The following is a 23,098-nucleotide window of genomic DNA, read 5'->3' as shown; positions in this document are numbered from 1 at the left end:
TCAGTTTTTTTTCATTCAGCCAGTGGACTGAATGAAAAAAACTCTTCAAGGTGGATGGGGTAATCCTCATCATTATGCTGCTGCATTCTGATAGTGTTACGCTACTGCATTCTGATAGCAGGGAGACTCCTCTGTTGTTAGAATACACAGATCAGTGCTGCAGTCATCAGCTGCAGACGCTGATTGAGCGGCTTTTATCCAACAGGGCGGTTGAACAGAAGTCGATCTGTAAATTCAGTGGCCACACATGGATCAAAATTCGACCGGTCCCTGTGAACTGGCTGAATTATGATCCATCTATGACCACCTTAAGTCTGATTACGTGAAGATATGCACCCTTGTAGACCAAGCAGGCTAACTGGGAAGGTGGGAACAAGATTGTTGGTGCTTTATGAGGAAAAAAAGTAATGTACTGTACAAATACCCCTGTACAAATCATTAGTAATACCTCATCTGGAATATGCAGTTCAGTTTTGGGCACCAATTCACAAAAAGAACATCGGGGAACTTACAAGTACAGAAAGTACAGAGAAGGGCAACCAAACTGATACGAGGCATGGAGGAGCTCAGCTATGAGGAAAGATTAGAGGAACTGAATTTATTTTCTCTTGAGTAGCGGAGATTAAGGGGGGATATGATCAACATGTATAAATACATCAGTGGTTCATATAGTAAACTTGGTGTAGTTATTCACCTTGAGGTCATCACCGAGGACAAGGGGGCACTCTTTACGTCTGGAGGAAAAGAAATGTAATCTCCAAACACGGAAAGGTTTCTTTACAGTGAGAGCTGTGAAAATGTGGAATAGACTCCCTCGAGTTGGTTCTGGTCAGCTCAGTGAATTGCTTCAAAAAAGGCTGCGATTGTTTCATAGATACACAGAATATAATTGGATACTAACATTTATAGGTAAAGTTGATCCAGGGAATATCTGATTGCCTCTCGGGGATCAGGAAGGAATTTTTTTCCCAGCTGAAGCAAATTGGATCATGCTTTACTGGGTTTTTTTGCCTTCCTCTGGATCAACTGTGGGTATAGGATTATAACTTTTTTTTTCTATGGTTGAACTGAATGGACTTTTGTCTTTTATTCAGCCAGGCTAACTATGTAACTATGTATAATAATCAAATCACTTACTTTTTAATTTTTTTAAGGTTTTTAGCTGTAGGCTTTAGCTAGTTTTGTCTTTACTGCTTTGCGTGGAATTTAAGTTTAAGCTTCTAAGAGTTATTTCTTAGAATAGCATCAGTTATTAATAGCAGTCTGTCAGTCAATTTCTTCCTTTAGTTTACGCTACCCATAGACGAGCTGATGTTCCCATGGCAGTGCCGGGATCCACTCCTATTTCTTGTACGCCTGACTGCCACTCTGTAAGCTTATCCTGACAAGATGAACCCATGAGCTTAGTTGGGCAGATGTTCCAAAAAGTTGTAAACAACAAGAAGTGCTTGTTAAAATATCCTAGGGTCATATCTTATGTGTCATGTTCCTCTTCCTTGGCTTTCTCTCACTCCCTTTTAAAGCTGAAAAGCTGAGCAAATATTGTCTGAATACAAGAGTCATATGTATTCTTGCATAACTGTTAGGGGTTGATTTACTAAAATTTAAGAGTTCAAAATATGGTGTAGATGTGCACGGTAGCCAATCAGCTTCTGACTTAAGCTTTTTCAATTACGCTAAAAAAAAAAAAAAAACTGGAAGCTGAATTCTGTGCAGAGCTGTACCAGATTTTGCACTCTCCAACTTTGATTGCAATAATCCACCTACTGCTCTCACTTCTTGTGTCTGGTCTTGCATCTGACCCACCAACACAGTGAGGTAATATCCCAGATCGACAGTACTGCTGTCAAAGGATGGCTCCGTTCATCCTCCATCCTGACTGGAGCCATCCTAAGACAGGAAGCATGTTATTGGCCAGATCACCAGGTGAAAGTAGAGAAAAAAGAAATGCAGCCACCATATTAAGGGATTGGTAAACTGCAATATGTTACATTTTTGTCTTTGGGTTTAATTCCATTTTAAATACATTTTTATAAAGCAGGTACAGAACAGTGCATTGAATAGCTATGCCATCAGTTTGAATTTCTGCAGTGCTTGTATCATGCAACGGAAGCTAAGTTTTTTCATCCAATTAATTTTTCCCAGTATAATAGTGAGAACTGCTAAGGGGCAGTGCCCCCTATTCATTTGACACAGTGCTATCTATTGAGAGACCCCAATTTAACTTTTTTGGCTGGTGTACCCCTGGGACTCGTCGAAGCTAAGATCCTTTAATTTTGGTTTCTACAATTTTTAGCTACATACTATTTCCTAAGTAATCTTTAATAACTGCCTTAATAACATAATTTTCCATGCAAGAGGGTTAATGCTGTCATGATTTTGCATTTTACTTTTAATTTCAGAAGCAAGCTAAAGACTAATTGCTTAATTATTGAATGATAAATGAAACGCGTGTAGACAAGTACTCCTGATATTCAAAGTATGTGTTAATAAGATTTTCTTGTTGGGATGTGCTAATTGCTATACTTTGAGGATTGCACAGTAGGAGGCTGTCACCCACCACTCTCCACTTTAATTACTGCACTGTGTATCATCTTTTGAAATAGAAGATAATTAAGGAGATGGAAGGATAATTAAATGGAAGTTGACGTTTCTCATACAAGCGTTAAACAAATAGATGGCAAAATCAAATATAGATCAAGCAGAAATTATATTTCTAGTAAAAGCCTTATGTTTCTGCTGTAGTTTTTATTAGCAGGAGTGAATTATAGTAAATGTAGAACTTGCATGACAACTTAAGCTCTCTTGGTTCTCCACTTACACCCTTAAATTAAAATGTTGTTGTGTTTAAATTTGAATGGCTGAGCAAAAAATTCATAGCATTATTTAATTATTTAATGTAAACTTGCTTGTCCTCTGTTGCTACTCATAGTCCCTAAAGACTTTTAACTAGGTTGTTTGTCAATGCCCATCCTACATTAAATCACTGTGGGCCCTTTTGATTGCATTTTGTGAGTCACATGTCCATATTTAACTTTTGCATGCCAACCAGAAAATGCACTAAAACATTTTTTCAGCAGAACAATGTGAAAGCACATATGTGAACAGGCACCGTAGGAAGCAATGTTATTTTACATGTCATTCGGATTGGATGTTGTTCAAACTGCATCCAATCCGCATATATGTGAACTAGCACTTCATGAAAATGAAAAGGTTCTTATCCACTCCATGATTTTTTATATATATATGCTTTCCTTGGCTGGCTATAAAAATGTTACTGCTGATATCCTCCTCACACTTTCAAGTCCCCACACTTCCCTACCAATTTTACATAAGACCTTGCGACAATTCGGGGCCCTGTCAGGTTACAAAGTTAATACATCCAAAACTGAGGCACTCCCACTACACATTCCACCCGTCATTCTGTCTTCTCTTCAGGAGTCCTTTCCTTACCGGTGGTGCACCCATTCTTTAAAATATTTAGGTACTAATCTTACTTCCTCCTATCACTCCATATATGAGGCTAATCCCCCCCCCCCCCCCCCATTTATAGCTTTTTCACGCTCGAAATTCTGGGATTCCCTGCCCATTTCTTTCCTCGGACGCATCAACGTACTAAAAATGACGGTGTTACCCAAACTTCTATATTTATTTGTGACCCTCCCCGTTTCTGTCCTTATGTCCAAACTTCACTTCCTTAAGAAATCCCTTATGCATTTTATTTGGCACAACAAACGGCATAGAATTGCACGTTCTGTTCTACTCTCCCTGTGTTCTAGAGCGGGCTTGGGGGCACCGGATATAGTAACCTACTACTATGCTACTCATTTTCGTTTTCTCATGTCATGGTCCAATCGTTATCCTCCCAACATATGGACTGAGATTGAATCTTTGCAGTTATTTCCGGCCCATCCTTGCTCCCTCCTTTGGTCGACCTCAGCAATGGATGTCTCATCCTTTCGCCACCTATTCCTTGGTCCCATGTGCTTTTCTCTGACTGGCAGAAATGTAAGGCTAAACTTGCATTGGTCTCTGACTGTTCCCCACTGACACATATCCTCTACAGCCCCAATCTCCCAGACAAAATGGCCATGTCCCGGATGTCCCCTTGGGTTGCAGCCAACCTTTTCCAACTGCGTCACTTGGTACACCCGGTGATTCGGAAACTACATTCATTCTCGAATCTCCAGAAAAAAGTTCTTCTACCATCCCAACATTTTATATATTTACCTTCAAATATGCCACTTTTTTTTTTACCATGTCACCCTCATTGATCCTGGGGAAGCCTACTCCCTTTAAACATTTATGCATACAGGGTCCACACCAAAGGGGTATTATTTCTAACACATATAGACTCTAATGACACTCATCTTTACATGCGCAAGTGGTCTAAATTTTTACAATGTTTCATTGATTTGTTAAAGTGGAAGAAAATTTGGGAAAACGCACCTAGATCTTCTGTCTGTGTAGTCTTTAAGGAAAATACATACAAGATCATGATGTTGTGGTACGAAACGCCTGAAGTTCTCCACGCTTATAACCCGAATGCTTCTCCTGTCTGCTGGTGCTGTGGTAAAGACCTTGATTCTCTCTACCATATTTTTTGGACATGCAGTTCCAATACTCCCTTTTGGGAAGAGGTTTTGTCCTTGTTACAATCGCTATTGCATACCTCTCTCCCATTTGAACCATTATATTTTTTACTAAGCCTACCATTCCCGGGCCTATCTAAAACATCCAGGAAACTTTTCTGCTAGGAGAAGCATTCCTATGTGTTGGCTATCCTCTACTCCCCCTTCAATGTCGATCTTGTACAAAATTATTGCTGATGTGAGACAGATGGAGTATTGACCACTCCACATACTTGTTCGATTGCTGTGTTTGAGGCAGTATGGAATCTATGGGATACCTTCATTTCTTCTTTACCAGCCCAAAATGTACGGTCCTAATAACCTCTACACTGTTATTTTATGACATTATTTGTCCTGTACCTATGCAGTTCTTTATCGATGTACCTTCTTGTTATGTTTTTTTTTTTTCAAACTTGCTGTTTGTATACTTACGTGAAAACCAAAAATAAATTATTAATATAAAAAAAAAAGTTCAAAGCTGGCTGAAATATGCAGAAATTTATGAAGATTGCAGCACCCATTCTTTAACATTTTCATCAACATTTTGAAATTTTTGTACGAAGCTTCAAAGATAAAAGCAGTATTGTACTGTGTAAGATCTACAAAACATTACTCCTCATTTATGTATTATATTAGGGCAGGGGTGTTCACTGCTTTCTGTGCTGTGGCCACAAGTATCTGTATAACAAAAAACAAAGAGGGCACAAACGCTTAGCACATTATCTCCAGCACTTTATTACAGGATAAAAAATGCATATTATATTTACAAACCAAAAAGGACTAGTAGCATATCAAGAAAGCAGACACCAGAAGGTGTGGATGATCTTACCAGCTGACATGTTTTCTAGGACTGGCCCCCATCTTCAGAGCAGTGGCTGAGGAAGGTGGCCAGACCCCCGAAATTGGAGAGTAAACGTCTGGATTCTGCTTTCCTCATATGCTACTACTCCTTTTTGGTTTGTGAGTATAATATGTATTTTTTTATCCTGTAATAAAGTGCTGGAGATAATGTGCTAGGTGTTTACGCCATCTTTTTTTTGTTGTGCTGTACTGTATTTCCCGATATGAGTAGGGCCGCAACACTTTAACCTTTTAGCTCTAGTTACATGGTGGCCATGCTACATGTATCTTCAGTGGCAAGTGTCCTTACCATTTCTAAACGCTGGACTGCCAAGTTTGCAATATTCTATAAAAAGTATCTGTTTGTCCATTTCTATTCACAAACGTATTAGGAAAATGTCTTCATTGTATTTTGAAATAACTTATAAACATGTTCTTAAAATGTATGCGTGTGGAAGAGTATTGGACCTCAGGTCAGGTATTATTGCAACAAGGGAATAGGGTAAAAGAAATATACAAATGGGTTTTTTTTTGTTTCTTTTTTTATAATGTAGTTCTCACTTTGTAGATTTTTTTTTATAATATAGTTCCTATAGACTTTTTTTCTATTAGTTTACACCTATTCCTTTATGTATATTTGAATTAAGCTAATCTTACTAGTTTCTAAGTCAGAGATCCTTATATATACATAATTGCTCCCGGTCAGTGATTAAAGTTTTGAAACACAAGGATCAGCAGGGCAGCCAGCAACTAGAATTTTCTGAAGGAGATGTCAACAGTGGCATCTTTTCTAATGACAGGTTTCTTTTAATTATTCAGATCTTCTTTTGAAATCATTTTGAAACTGGTGATTTTTTTTCTCTTTAAAAATACATAATATTGTTGCTTTACTGCTTGCATATAATGAACACAGTTTTTGCTGGCCCACAGAACAAGTACTAGCTATTTATACCATTTTCTTTGCTACTTAAACTCCTTCACACCAGCTGTTAATGGCTCTTTAGAAAAATAACACTAATTATTTAATAAGACAGAAGGCAGCAGTAATAATTGGGGTGTATTTATAAAATTGCCTTGTGTTTACAGGATTATTTTCACTATACCATTCTCAAAGTAAAGTAAAATTGTAGTACCTTTCCCTCACTTTCATGTCTCTGTTGATGCATTGGGGAGATGGAATGTGACTGCCTTGTACCTATTACACTTAGTAGCAAAAGAGTATGTTACAAGATAGGGATTATTTTTATTAATTTTGGTCAAAGGTGTAAATCACACAATTAATTATATTCATTATAAACACCATTTACATGTATGGTTCACATATATTAGTATATCATTTACTTGTATTCTGTAATTCATATATATTCAACTATGTATATTTGAATATATTTATTGATGTATTTTAATGTATGTTACTAAACCCACAACAGTAAAATCAGTCTGTATAAGCAGTAAAGCATGCTTGTTATACTCACTGTGCAACCTAAGATGTTAATCCTCTGCATTGTGTAAAAAGGATGTCTTCTCCTGTCTTCTCTGATCCTCCCCTTCTACTGTTTTCCCGCTATTTGACCCCTGTAACAGGGGTCATATGGTTCTGGTGAGTGAGCAATTCACTTTTATCCTATGAGCACATGGTGAAGACATAAGAATTCATGGTTGTGGCACTTTAAGGAAAAGAGACTGCCATCTGTATTGGTCCGTAAGTGCATCACGGGTCCATATTTCTTGGGACTTTATTTTGGGAAAATGGCATATGGGCTTGCATATTTTGTTGGTTGATGTACACATATGTCATTTAATTTTCTTTTTACACATTTTTTTTATTGTTCTATTAGGTTCTGGTACATTATAGACACTTCAATAAGGGTTTGATCACAGCGCCTTTCTATTTTATTTATATTATGTGATGATTCTCCGCTGCTTTGGTAAAATGGAACTTCACTGATGCTGTGTTCACTTCAATCATCCACTCAGGCACTAGCAAAAATCCAAATTTGTATCTTCCTTCGCATGTATTTGGGTAGTCTTAGTGAAAGCAGCTTCACCTTGTTCACTATATTAAAAGTACATTGACTTTCCAAAGTGAACTGTTCATTTTTCCTTAGTGAATAGTGTCTTCTTCTTTAGTTAATCAATCCCAATATCACAAACTAGAGAATATCACTTCCACTCCCCAAACATACATATTGCTTTGGTATTATAAAAAATTACAGTTATTGCCAAGTCAACAGGTTCGTTAGCTTACATTTTAAAATTGTTTTTATCCTTTAGAGATTTACAATCGCTGTGCAGAAGTGGTTAACTAAACTTGAAGGTTTTGCTGCAGTAAAACTCATGGCCATATAAGTCATACCAGAGCCTTACGGTTCCTAACTTATTCATGCTCTCTTCCCTCCATGGATTATTCTTTTCCATTATACTTTGTTTCCTGCCTCACTGCACTTACAGTCTAAATCCTGATTTAAGATCACATGTTGATATAGTAGATCTGGGTGTTAAGGGAAACCACAATATTGTAGTTTCAGCATTTCCTCACCCTATACAACAACACCTGCAGCCATCTGTGGTTAACCTTGAGTATTTTTTGTGTGCGTCTGTTACAGTAGAAGTGCACCTGTGCCAGATATCATTACGTGAACATTAAAAGACTAATCTAAAAAAAATGAAACCTCAGTATGTTAAATTTAAGTTGAACAATTAAATATAATATATTGTTTTTTTGCCTAAAATATTCCTTATAAGATAAATAGACAAATAGCAATATTTAGGGAGACTGTAGCCTTTATTGCTGTGTGCTGGCTAAGCAGTGGAACCATGCTGGCACATTTCTTGTCTGTAGTTAGTAGCAAACCATTAGTAATATTGTTGCCTCTGGCACTATGAAAGAAATACACCACAGGACGTGGTTCATGAAACCAAGCTATGTGAGATTTTGACACCAAATCCAAAATATAGCAGAGAATAGATTTTTACAAAGTAATTTTAACATAATTTTCAACATTAGCTGAAAGACCAACCCTACTGTATTGAAGGGATTCTGGCAGGCTGAAACACCTGACAGATACTCATTTTTCTCTCAGGAACTCCAATAGATTGTGTCCACCAGAAGTTCTCAAGTCTTTTGTCACACCCATTAGAGTCAAGTGTCACACTCACCCAATTGACTCTGCAGCTTGTTTTCAGCAAAGATGGAGGCGAACACAGAGCCTGGTCATTCTGCTAGAAATAAGATTTATTTAAATAAGGGAAATCCATTATACTGACATATATCAAAGGCTGCAAAATGAGTACAAAGTGCAATCATACTTTAATAAGAATTTATTCTTGCTTTAAATCGATCAAAGTCAAAATAGACTATATTTATAATGAACAACTGGTGGGATTCTGTAGGGTTTACACCCTCAGAATTGTTTGAGAAATCCTCAGTTCTGGACAACTATAGTTTAAAACTTCTAGGCTGATCAACAATTAAAATTAAGGGCAAATTTAGATATGCCATAACAAACGATATATGGGAGAAAGTCAGGTGGGATCATTCTGCCCTCATTATGTCTGAAGTTGGCATCTGTTAATGGAAAAGCTATGTGTAGACTTGTGTAGACTTTTACTTTTTGTGTTGAATGGGGCTGCTCTACACAGTGAGGTGGCCCTGCTGAGAATGGCATGCAAGATTTATCTTCCATCATTAAAATGATTCGGTTGATGTTTTCATACTGTATACAGTGGGGCAATTTACTAAAACTGGAGCGTGCAAAAATCTGGTGAAGCTCTGCATTGACACCAATCTGCTTCCAGGTATTATTGTCAAAACTTAATTGAACAAGCTGAAGTTAGAGGCTGATTGGCTGCCATGCCCAGCTCCACCAGATTCTAAATGCTCCAGTTTTAGTAAATCTCCTCCACTGGGGTGAATAACAATGAATTTCTTATCAATTGATTTCTAGTTTAGGGAAAGATCTAATATCAAGACATTTGCCATGCGGCCACATCACTGCTCCCTTACCTAAACTATCACCAAGATATTTGTAATACTCAGCATGTTACGGCTTTTGTCTTCCTTCAGATACCATCAGGCAGGATGCAATTAAATAAAATGTGTTTTTGAGATCCAAAGTCCTGAATATGCCTTAAAAACATCTTTTTTATAAGAAAGGAAAGTAGAAAAAAAGGGACCAGGGAGCTATCCAGCCTAAAAATAAACTGTATGCCAGCCAGAAATGTCGGTATGTGTGATAGAAATGTGAAAAACCTGGCTGAGGCTCTACCTCTATACCACAATATCAATCCTTCAAGACCATTATTGACAGAATATGAGACCCAGGGGACAGCTCAACATCTGTCTAGGTAAAAACCATGTATTTTATAAAGAAATCTAAACGTACAAAACCTGAAACACCAAAACCATGATAAAATCATAACTGGCCAGTTATAAAACCCAGCATCTGCAGACAAAATAGCCCCTTAAAAAATAGGTGGTACATATAACCAAAATATGACACCACTTTCACTGGTAATGATCCATAAAAATAAACATGTAGTGTAGGAAGTACCACAGTCTCTCAATACATAGGTAAACAGGTCAGTCCCAAGATGGAGTCTCACTGGGATCTCATATATATCCACATGGGCTATAACATTTGCATATAAATCCTACTGGAAGACTCCAAGGAAAGTAGTGCCTATCAATAGCCTGGGTATACCATAGTGTTTTATAATCTGTATATTGCAGTATGGCACTCTGTTATCTTCCCAGATATATTATACAAGTTAATTATTGTAGATACAATAAATGTGTTGCTATTACAGCTAAAAAAAAAGGTTGGTTAAGTGCTATGAATAAAATTTGCCTGCAGGCTAATTTATGTTTCATACGAACTGCTTGCTTTGAATACTTGCACAGCTTAATGTAATGTGCGGTAGTTACACACATCTCCTCTGAACTTGCTGTCCAAATGAATAGTTCAGCCAAGTTTTATAATTGTAAATTGAAGTTGTGAATTTTACTCCTAATTATGATTTTTGAAACCAATTAAAAGTTATATATTGCATAAAAAATACAGAGGGTTTGAAAAAGTGGTTACTGACACACAGTAATAAGACATTAAAAATGTTGGCACTGTCTGTACTATCTAGATGAATTATTGCTATGAAAACAGTTTTAACATTTATGCTGTTTAGTTTAGTAAACCTTAAAAATAGTACTGGTGGATTATTTTTCAATTAGTTTGCAGTTTGAGATCCAATAATCTGCAAACTGTTGGCGCTATATAAATCCTGTATAATAATAATAAAAATAATATATGCTATTTTCCTTCCTATACGTAAATTATGATATTAGGAACTAAAAATAACGAAATTTTTCATAAAGCTTTTCTTCTCTATGCTGAAGTGGAAATTGCCTTTAGTCACATGCTTTCAGTCCATGGCTTATTAAAACTATCTTGTCAAACACTGGGGACTACTAAGCATTGGTAAGAAGGAGTCAGCCATGGATGAGACATGACTTCAAATGCATACAGTTGAGTAACTAACTATTATGCCTTGTAGCATGTACCCCCTAGCCCATCTGATGGCAAACTAGAAGACTATTCTGATTTAACCAGTGTCCCATTTATGTTTCAAGATCTTAGGGAATATGATGATATAAAAATTGTGCATGGGGCAGCAATCACACCTTTGAATTAAACGTAACTATTGTATTTATTATGCTCAAAATATAGATGTGACTTCAGTAGATTCCACACTGATTAGTCTCTGTAAAAGAGCAGCTTATAGCCAACTGTCCCTAAAACACAGTGACATGTCAGTTTTGGCAGAAATAATTACAATTACTAGGGTATATGTGGTTTGAGAAGAAATGTAAGCTCCCCCAAAAAATAATCCATGCAAAGAGAACATGCAGTATACCCTCTATATATCCTATGTTTTGGGCATAAATAATCTGATGTTTTAACATATTAATACTAAACAAATAGTAGTATTGTGCTCTCCAGGGGGGCTCAGCACATTTGTTTAAGTGTATATGCTAGAAAACAGGAATGTAACCTATGCGACTCGGTAACATAATTATGCATAGAGTCTATGTTATTACATTATTTAGCATCCGTTGCATTTCAGATTTCAATGCAGTCAGAACTGGAGAAGTAGTAGGGTTCACCATACCCACGTCTGTGAAATTTTTCTGCATGCAGCCACTATAAGGTCAATACGATAAGGAAGTCCTATTGACTTTGGTCTGTCTGTGTTCCTTCAGTGTGCTTGAATGAACCTTGTAAAACAAAGCAGCTCTGCCTATGCTCTGTTTGCAAAAAGGCTTGAGCAAACCATATGTAGCCATGTATCTTAGCCATTACTAATCATTGCTGCATTATCCCAGTACACACATTTTGATTGCCTATAGGTTTTTAAAATAAGACAGCACATTAAGCACAAGTATCCTATTTATGGAAAGTAATAAAAGAAACATACCCCCTAGAGACCATGCTAAAACAAACATTTAGTTACCCTGTAGATAAAACTATATAGGAATATGCCCAGAAACAATATTAGGCTGCCTGCACAGCAAATAATATAACATTACTCAAGTCCTTTGTTTACATTGCAGTGTATCCACCATCCCTACCATTTTCCATTCTTTCCTTTTCATCATTTGAGCAGGTTTCCTTTCTGCTTCTTACGGCTTACAGACAGGGTCCAGGACTAGATCCAGATCTCCGGGGAAGCAGACAGACTTGGCTTCAAGTTTGTGATATCTTCCTGAAAAATGGGATCATATGGTGCAGATGGAACTGAGATATTTTTCTTTAGCTGTCATTGATGAATTTGGGATTGGTCCCATCCGGTGTGCAGAGTATGTCAGTATCAAGCCCAGAGGAAATAACTTTCTACATTATTACATCCAGATTGTAAAGGCTGCACATTGTCAGTTGGGAAGCCATACATCCTGTACTCATTTGCATTTTACAGCTGCAATATCCCATATTTTATCAAAAATAGCAGCCCACAACAAATGCAGCTCGACAGTGAGCCTAAAGTTAGGTCATTTTATGGTAGATCCTGTTGTTTGTCTTAAATTTAGTACATTATCAACACCTTTTTTCTACATTATGTTAGGAAACAAAAGCTATTAGAACCCAGATTGTTACCTTCTTATAGTGTAGGAAAAGTACCTTGGATTCTGGTAGTCTTTAGCATATTTGATGCTGTGTTGGTTAGTTTAAACAGTTCTCCACTTCCTTTTGTTAACTTGCATAATCAAGTAGAATGTTTCTTTTTTATGCTGTACCTTATACTATAGTTGTTCCCTCTTGTTTTAGTTACATAGGTTGAAAAAACATATTTATTGAGTTAAAGAACTGACAAAAATCAGTTAAAAACTCTGAATCCTTAGAACCCTGGTCCAAAGTTGGACTAGAGGAAGGCAGAAAACCTTCATAAAGCATGCTCCAATTTGCTCCAACAGGAAAAATGTTCTTCTTGTTCCCATAGGGCAGTTGGATACGCAACTGAATTAATCACTGCTTCTCAAGTTCATTTAATTTTTTTCTTGTAACTTATGTCCTCCTTGCCTTATATTTAGTTGTTGTTCTCTTCATACTGTAGTTCCATAGCGTCCCGTTTGTTAACTGGTGCATTCAAGATGGGATTTTTGTGTTCTACATGCTCCTGGGCTGATAACTTGAGCCAGCACATTTTGGATCTTGACCATCATTAGACCTGCCTCCTCCTAACTTGAGAGAACATGGATGGTTGTAGAGCTCCACAGATACATCCTTCTAATTGCATAAGTAATGTCCTCTCACACAACAAGAATCGAACAACATCCTGGCTGAAAGTGACTTTTATAAATTAATGTCAAAAAGAAGAGCTCATGTAGAATATACAGCATTCCAACTAGAGGAAGCCTTCAAGAGCATGGACATTGCTTTCATTTGTTTTGCTTGTTGTCCTATTTTGTATCTATAGTGCTATAGCAAGTCTTCCGTTCAAAGTCAACAAACATACAGTATATCTATTATACAACAACAACAACAAAAAATTGGGAGCACAGATGAAAATGTCCATAACGACAAAGTAGACCCATTTATCATGCATTTTTTGTTCCTCTTTTTCTTCAATGTTTTTCCATCACTTTTTATAACACATTAACAAAAACATGCATTTAACCTCCCTGGCGGTATTCCAGAGTGTAGCTCGGGGTAAAATGTCAGTGCCACAAGCGGTAACCCCGAGCTACACTCGGGAATACCATGCGGCGCTGCTCCGCGATCCCTCGATCACTTACCTTGTCGTGCGCTCCTGCGATTTCCCTCCTGCAGTGTCCCCGGCAATGTAATCCGGCGGATGCTGGCATCTGTCTTCTGGGTTCCGTCCCCTGCGAGCATCGGGACGTATGGGAGACGAAACAGCGGGAAATTTGAAAATTACAAAAAGTGACATTCACTAAAATCGCATAGTAAAACATTACTGTATCAACCCATTTCACATACATTTTGTCCCTAGTGCTTTGTCCTGTGCCCTGCCTGCATTTTTACTGTTCTTATTGCCTGGAAACTGAGAAACGTCCATGGTGTCCAAAAAGCGTCCCTTTAGGTCAAAAGTGGTTTTAGACCAGCTAGAGAACAGCGATAGTAAATCAGAATCACTTGCAGAATTGAGTGATAATGATTCGTGGGGAAATTCGTCATCAGACACTGAAAACAATTTTGCGACTTTGCTCAGTGATGTGCGAACTTGGCGCTATATTTCAAATTTCAGTGTTTTTGGTTTGATTATATTATTGAATTAAATTTATTATTATTATATTATTATTTTTTATGATTATTTATTAAATTATAATTTATGATTTCGTGTTTCAAGTTTTATCCTACCCGGGATGTTTACTAGACTCTTGTTCGGACAGATTTCAGTGAGTTATTCCTAAGAATTACAGGCCTACAATATAAAACGCCAAATTTCCATGCAAACTAATGGTACCGCTTTCAGCACCAAAATCTGAAATAATCATACTGCCAGGGAGGTTAAAGCACATGTGAGAAAACACTTACAGAAGGTATACTTACTTACAGCCTGTACTGCATGAATTATGTAGACTGCCCTTGCTGAACTCTTTTTGAGAAAGTATCAATTCAATGGCTGTCGTGATCATCTAGTGTCTTCAATACTGGCTAAGAACAAGTTAGCTGATCAGCATACTTGTTCCATGTCAGTGACTGAATAAATATAAAATTCAGAGAAAAGCAGGCAACTGGCATTTTCAAATGGCCAGTAGTGACTACCTTCATATTGTTCTATGTACAGACTTCCTTTACTAACAGGTTCCAATGATTTACTTTTCTAAAATTTCATTTGTTACATTTAGCTGCTATGGTAATTGCTTGTCAGAGGTTAACAAACCATGAATCCAAGCAGTTTTCTTTCCATGAGTGCGTGTGCTTTCAAAAAATTATATATGAGAGCCTAGTTGACGTCTTCTGCTGCTTATAAACAGCAAAGCACTAAAGTGAAAACTCATAATGCAGTCCATTTGCATGTAAGTAGGTTATAGAAGCGAGAAAGTGCCGCAAGTTGATTACTACATATTAAACATGTGCAAGTACTCAGCTTTTCCTTCAGTATTTGCAGGGGGAAATAGCTGTCTTATCCTGGAGTTTTGCTTATTAGTTTTAAAAGATTTTTTTTTTGTAATAACATAATGACTCTGTACCAAACTGATGAGCTAAATGCACAGTACTTTTCACATTAGGCACAAAAAGTTAAGTTAGAAAAAACCTTTAGCACTGTTAAATGAAAATAGTGTATTTATTTATTTCAGGTACTTATATAGCGCCATCAATTTATGCAGCGCTTTACATATATATTGTACAGTCACATCAGTCCCTGACAATCAAGGGGCGTACAATCTAAGGTCCCTAACTCACATTCATACATACACATACTAGGGCCAATTTAGACAGGATCCAATTCACCTACCAGCACGTCTTTGGAGTGTGGGAGGAAACTGGAGTACCCGGAGGAAACCCACGCAGGCACAGGGAGAATATGCAAACTCCAGGCAGGTGGTGCCGTGGTTGAGATTCGAACCAATGACCCTAGTACTGCTAGGCGGAAGTGCTAACCACCATTTGCCTACTGGGCATTGGGAATGAAAATCGCGCGGTCATGCAACACTGTACCCAAACAAAATTTTTATCATTTTTTTGAGACAGAGCTTTCTTTTGGTGGTGTTTAATCACTGCTGGTTTTTTTATTTTTTGCTAAACAAACTAAAAAAGCCTGAAAATTTTGGAAAAAAAGTTTTTTCTTAGTTTGTTATAAAATGTTGTAAATAAGTAATTTTTCTCATTCACTGATGTGTGCTAATGAGGCTGCAGTGATGGGCAGCACTGACTGGCACTGATAGTTGGCACTGAAAGTCAGCTCTGATGGGCACTCATGTGGCATTGATGTGCACTGATAGGCACTGGTATGTGGCAATGATGGGAACTGACAGGTGGCAATTATGGGCACTGACAGGTGGCACTGATGGGGCTACACTGATAATCAGGGCACTGATGATCATTGCCCTGATGATCAGCATACATGTTCCCTCCGAGGAATGCTGCTAACTCACTTGCTGTCTGCATGAGGAGAGGACTGCCGATAACTGTAATTTCCTATTTACATGTGATCAGCTGTGATTGGACTGGATTGCTTTGATTTTGAAGCCTTACAATTGCCTGTTTCACTTGCATGGACAGCTCCTTTGAACGCATGATGTAGGTTCACAGCAATAGATTCTAAATGCAAATACCACACAGAGAATCCACTCCAGACCATTTACCTGCTTAATTGATGAAGAAATAACGGAGTAGCCCACACCTGGCCATGAAACAGCTTTTGATTCAATTTTCCAATTACTTTTTTTCCCTTGAAAAAGGGGGATGGCTACTCTTAAGAGCTGTAATTCCTAAATCCTTCCTCCAATTTGAATGTACATACACTCAAATTATACCTGAGAGTGTGCACTTTCAGCCCATATCCATTATATAACTATAGCTTGAATATGTTTTGGTAAATACCTGAAAAATCTAAAATTGTGCCTGTGTCCAAATATATATATATATATGGACCTAACTGTACTTGGAGGAGTCATAAACAAATGTCTGGTTCAGTTTTTCTGTAGCAAAAGGCTCTTTAGAGGACCAGAATCATAGGTTTGGAATATTTATTTTATTTGCACTAGTTGATGCTTATTGGAACTTTGAATATCTTCCATTTAAAAATAATATATATATTTTATATTATTATTATGTACTGATCATATCCCTTTTTTATTGTTTTTTTAAAATCAACTCTTTCAAAGATTTTCAATGTCTCTACACAATCGGAATTTCCAATTAATATTTCTGGAATTTACCAAATAACTTTAAAGATGCTTAGGTGCTGTATGTAGATGTTTGTTTGAAGGACATTCTTTGGTCTTGGATTGTTTTTCTACTTTATCTACAAGGTCAACAAATTCATAACTGAACCTTTCATTTTGAAGGGTTACTTAGATATGGGCTTGGCTCAAGTGGAATATGTTTAACCTCAGAACCTGTTATGTACTTAGCCTTGTTCCATGAAATATATTCAGTATTTTTTTTTTATCAAAATGCATAAAGACAAGATCTGAAAAGTGTGTAGTGTCTGTTTCTTGGCTATAAAAGCATACTGTGCAGAGTGTAAACCATAAATAAAGAAACATGATTGATAAAAACATCAATAAGTGGAAAATCCTTAAGAAATATAAATTGTCTTCTAAAATCAATTCACATGAGCTAGCCGCCCTGGTTCCTTTTTAGAAGATGCAGATAAAAGAAAAAAATGCCTGTTCTACATTTGGGTGGGGGGACATGTTTATAAGCATATCATTTGTATGGTACGATGTGCTAACGGATGCTTGTTTTGCAAATGGTGGACAAAAAGGGATTCAATATTAATAGATCATGATAATCTATGTATAAAGTGTTGTGGAATTCAGTCAAGACCACTTATTTTGTGGTGAACAGAAAGCAGGCTTATTACCACATAGGAGCACAGACATTATCCAAAAGGAGAATGCCTAGTAGATGTTTTGTGATGAGGGTGTTTATACAGGGTAGAAAGGACATACATGATTGGTCAACAGTATTTACAGACATTAGAATGCTTTCTGTCCAATTTCTGCCCAATTTCCTTTAGATTTACCTTCAACTGTGTAGTGCAAGGACATGCCTAATTGGATACAATTGAACGTGGTGTTAGGTTTGACCTCATGTTATATGGATTTTGGTAAATAATAAATAATATATATATAATAATAAACCAAAAATCTCAAGAAAATTGTATAATGTTTGGCCAGCCTAACCTTTGGCATATGCTACCAATGGCCATGGTCATAAAACATTCACGCTTTCCCATTTTAGCTAGTCCCAAAAGGTCTTGGAGAGTTCATGAAACAAAATTGAACCATTGATTGACTCGGGCCTATTATATAATTTATTTGATAATTTGATAAAGTTGCTTTATTTATCAAAAGATAAGTGATATCACAGATCTTATAAATGTAAAGCATATTTATAAAGGAGTGATTTCAAAATTTAGCAGACATTTACTGCAGGTGAATCTTTTAGGTCCTTGTATTTTAAATGCCGGTAATTGAGTCTTTTATTCACTGCTTTATAATTAAACCCCAAAAGATGTTACTATAAGGTCATTTACATTCTGTGTTGGAGATAGTGACTCTATGGGGAGATTTACTAAAACTGTTGCACACAGAATCTGGTGCAGCTGTGTATAAAAACCAATCAGCTTCTCACTTCAGCTTTTTCAATTAAGCTTTGGCAATAAAACCCAGAAGCTGATTGGTTACTATGCACAGGTGCACCAGATTTTCTGTGCACCAGTTTTAGTAAATAAAACCCCCATATGTTTTAGAACCTTTAGTAATATACTGTTGTATTTTATCTACTACTGTTATTAGAGATCTAATAATTAGAATGAAAATATCATTTTTAAAAACATATAGATATTAACCTGTATGTCTGACCAATCTATATAATTATATCTTCAGGTTTGTGTAACTCTGCCGACAGCTGGATGATTGTTCCAAATATCAAACAGAACCACTATACAGTACACGGCCTGCAAAGCGGCACCAAGTATATCTTCATTGTCAAGGCCATCAATCAGGCTGGCAGTCGGAACAGCGACCCTGGAAAATTAAAGACAAACAGTAAGTTATCAGAAAAGTAGCAACTCTTATCTTCTAATATATATATATATATATATAATATAATTTTTTTTTTTTTCATATTTCTCTCTCTCTATCTCTTTCAATCCCTCTTTATATTATCTCCTTTATTTCAGCCTGTCTGACTTCTATGCTGTCTCTAACACTCTCTTTCACTTTAATTTTTTGCTATATATAAATTAAACAATGTATTTTCATAACAATGCTGCTGAAAAATAGAATTTAAAGGGACCCCAAAGGTTTATGTTTTTATTTTTGGAAAATTACAAACATGTCTATACTTACCTACTGTGTGCAGTCGTTTTGCACAGAGCAGCCTGGATCCTTCTGTTCTTGGGTCCCCCACAGGCTCTCCTGGCCCCTCCCACCTGTCGGGTGCCCTCACAGCAAGCAGCTTGCTATGGGGCACCCTCTGCTCACTGTGTCCATTCACACACAAAGCCGTGGCTTGCCCCCCCCCCCTCCTCACTGGCTGTGATTGACAGCAACGGAAGCCAATGGTTCCCACTTGCTGTCTCAGCCAATGAGGAGGCAGAGACCCAGGACAGCCTAGGCTCTCATGCACATCACTGAATCACTATGCGGCTCGGGTAAGTATTGAGGGGGCTGGGGGCACTGCTGCACGCAGAAGGTTTTTTACCTTCATGCATAGAATGCATGAAGGTAAAAAACCTACATCCTTTACAACCAGTTTAAAGCCTGACACCAATCCAAAGTGCTTTTAGTTATTAGGCGGTGGCTCAGTTTGAAGATATATGAGCCCAGAGATTTACCTTGAAGAAAGCCTATACTAAGAGAATATGGAGGCTGAAGTTGCTAATCTCTATTTCTGGGAATGTTAGTCATCTGGTTGTCATATTGATCCAGTGGCTTCAATAAATTCTGGAGCATTGGCCTTAAACAAGTACTATATGAAAATCAGGAGTTCGGAGTTCTTACTGACGTTCTTATAGTCATGCTTGTTCGAGGCAAGAGGTTTAGAAACTGCTGAAGCCAGAAACAATCAGACAACAAGTATTCTTGGAAGGAGGTCAGCAATGGCAGGTCCCCATATTTTTGCCAGTAGAGGTTTCCTTTTAATGATAAAAATTATCAATTCCACTTATCCAGTAAAGGAGAAATATATTCATATGATAAGAGATATGTTGCTTTCACTATATGGTAGAACTATAGGCAAAATATAACATTTAAAGTGGTATTGAATTAAAATTTCTACCAAACCCAAAAGCAAACCGTTTTATGTTGCAGCTTGCCATTTCTTAGATGTGATGGCTGCATTAGTTTTTCTTTTTAGGCTTTCTTTTATTTTTACCTGGTGATCCTGCCAGTAAAGCCTATTACACACAGTCAGAAAATTGTGTGAAAAATATCACTTTCATACCAATCATACGATAATCTGATTGCTACTACACAGCTTTCGTTTGAAATTATTTGAAGGGACAAGCACAAAATTTTTTCTCATATGATACCAGATCGTACGATTTTAATTTAATCAGTACAGTTTCTTGTCCAAAAATACAATACAAATACATTACATCACTTCTGAGTTTTCTTTTGGTCGTACAAGAATTATCGGAACTTTAGTTACCTCTTCACTTTCATTATGAGACTAGCATGCAAAAAGAAAAAATGAACGGTCATTCATCCAATATTCTCATTGTGTGTACAGGGCTAAAGTCTGCAAATGTAGCAGTTACCAGGATGGGAAAAAACATTCAACATTGGCAGGGGGTTTACATGATCAGTTTTATTTATTTATGTAAAACTGGAACACTAGAGTGACGCTACCACATTTGACGCTATAACGTTTTTGGGACTTGTTTGCATGCTTGTCATATTGATCCAATGGCTTCAATACGTTCTGGAGCATTTTTGGAGCTGTGCCATTCACTTGAATAGACCTCCCTCCACTCTGAAAATGCGTCCAAATTATGGACATGACTCAAGGGTGTTTTGCATTGCACATTTTTGCACATTTTGTTGTGTGGAAAAAGTTCAAATGTGCAATGGCACTGCAAGAGCATTGTGCGTTTTAGTGCATTTTTTGTGCATTTGAATAAATGTGAGTAAAAACGTTTGCTTCTGCCTGCGTTTCTGCTACTCCCTAGTGTGAACAGGGCCTAATCCTAAAAGGAAAGAAACTGTTTGCTGTAACTGCTTAAAAAGTGTTAGATGGAGTTCAGCTGCAATTTGTTAGTGTAGTACACTGAACACTCCGCTCCCCTGGACTGACAATGCAGCTGTCCAAAGGTGCCCCCTGTGCTCCTTCATCAAGAGTGGAGGCTCTCTGACACAGGAGGTGTGTTACTGGCCAGATCACCAGGTGAAAACAGAAAAACCCTTAAAAAAAGAAACCTAATGCAGCCATCACATGTGATGATTGGTAAGCTGCAATATATTACGTATTTTGTTTTGAGGTTAGTGGTGTTCTAGGCATCATCCCTAAGCAATGGAAAGAACTAGAGGACTGTCAGGCTTGCATCACATTATGCCCTGGATCAGGGGTGGACTGACAACTCATGGGGCCCCGGGGCAATAGGGGATCATGGGGCCCCTTTGTCCTTGCTCAAACTCAAAAAAGCCTATGAAAAAGGTACCAGAGGCATCTCATGGGGCCTCCTACTGACCCCGGGCCCTCGGGCAGTGCCCGAGTTTACAAATGGTCAGTCCGCCCCTGCCCTGGATAGCAATGAGATATGGTGATGTAAGCAGTGGGCATGAATAGCACATCACTTTCATTGAGCACCCTCTAGCTAGTCAATCTGTGTTTGGTCACACCTAACCGCAGGGGCGGACTGACAACTCATGGGGCCCCCCGGCAATAGGGGATCATGGGGCCCCTGTGTCCTTACCCAAACTCAAAAAAGCCTATGAAATAGGTACCAGGGGCATCTAATGGGGCCCCCTACTGACCCCGGGCCCTCGGGCATTGCCCGAGTTGCCAAATGGTCAGTCCACCCCTGCCTAACTGCAAACCTGCCCAGAGTTCTCTGTGTAGGAAATTATTTAAAAGCTCTTCCACTCATACTCCTTTTTCTCGCCAACATCTGATATCACGTTCATATGCCCCAGATTTCTAAAAGTTGCTTCTAAATAATAATAAGATTAAAGCAAGTAAGTCAATTTGGGGAAAACTGAAATTTTACTTGCCAAGCAGTAATGTGTAAAATAGTGGCCAAAAATGTTGGCATTTTGATCTGCTTTAACACAATCATCCCGTTTTTGTTTATTCCTCTAAAATCCTCTAAAAACTGTTCCAATAGCCTAGTCAAGCCAGATGTGCCTCAATATAAAATGCAACATCTCTGCATATGAGCACCACAAACTAAAAAAAACTATATATTTCCAAAAATGATAATCCTTATATAATAGTAAATAATCTAAAATTTGTTTGACCATGGATCGTAAAATCCACAATTCGCTGCAAATCAGTTTAACAAATGTGCTTCAGAGTATTTCTGAGGTCTGCACCTTAATGTAAAATTAAAAGTCACGTGTTGCAGGTTTCATCTGCTCTATGCCAAACAGAACATTGTGTAAATCATGGAAACCGAATAGCAAAACACAAAGCAGCCAAAGGGATGTTGTTAGGGTAAAGAAGATAAAACAGGAAGATTTGTCTAAATTTTGCTCCAATTTTAAATGGCAACAATTTGTATCTGGCAAGCATCATGGCTTATTCAGGAAAACCCACCCACGGAATCCTTAGAAGTTCATATTTTTATATCCTTTAGGAACGTTGTGCAAGCTGTTACAGCCTAGTCATATGTGTCAAGCATTAAGGCGCACAGGTGTAATCTAATAGCTTGGCTGAAAGTTATATATGGTAGTATATATAATTTTTATAGGTTGGGTGGAAATTGTAGTTGTAATATGATTTTTACATATGCAAGCTGGTATTTCACATATGGTATTTCGCTTGAAGTAGGATTCAGTCTTGGGTATGATTTAAAGCCCAACTCTACCTACCTTGTTTGATATACAGTATTAATGCAGGATAAATCATTTATTTATCTACTGAAGGTTTGTCTGTAATTTTAGCAAGCACCTGCAGAATATGGAACTTACTGTTTCCTAAGTGTACATATCTAATTGTTAGCCTTCCAAATTTTGCTTTTACTTGTTTCTTATTGCAAGTGCCACTGTTATCAAACCTTCTGTATCAAAGGGCTTTACATTGGATGTATACTATAACTGAAAGACATTTAGGTTGCCAAAATACTTTATCACAAACCATTGGTCTATTTTAACCTCCCTAGCGGTCTGATTATGTCCATATTTCTGTGCTCAAAGCGGTAAATTTTTTTGCATGGAAATATGTATTTTATTTATTGTAGGCCTGTAATTTTTGGAATAACTCACTGAAATC

At 37.5% G+C, this 23,098-nt stretch overlaps 1 protein-coding gene across 1 annotated transcript in view; it reads left to right on the top strand.

The window, feature by feature from the left end:
* MID1 (midline 1) overlaps positions 1-23,098 on the top strand; it is a 276,740-nt gene that overhangs the window by 216,375 nt on the left and 37,267 nt on the right. Inside the window, exon 8 of the mRNA XM_089673900.1 lies at positions 18,550-18,711. Coding sequence (XP_089530026.1) covers positions 18,550-18,711 — 162 coding nt within the window. The remainder of the gene's footprint in view (positions 1-18,549; positions 18,712-23,098) is intronic.

This window comes from Staurois parvus, unplaced genomic scaffold, assembly GCF_062004578.1.
Source record: "Staurois parvus isolate SC_StPar_1 unplaced genomic scaffold, SC_StPar_1.0 ptg000145l, whole genome shotgun sequence".
NCBI classification, from domain to species: domain Eukaryota; kingdom Metazoa; phylum Chordata; class Amphibia; order Anura; family Ranidae; genus Staurois; species Staurois parvus.
The sequence above is the reverse complement of the archived record's forward strand: the minus strand, read 5'-3'. Positions and strand labels throughout refer to the sequence as shown.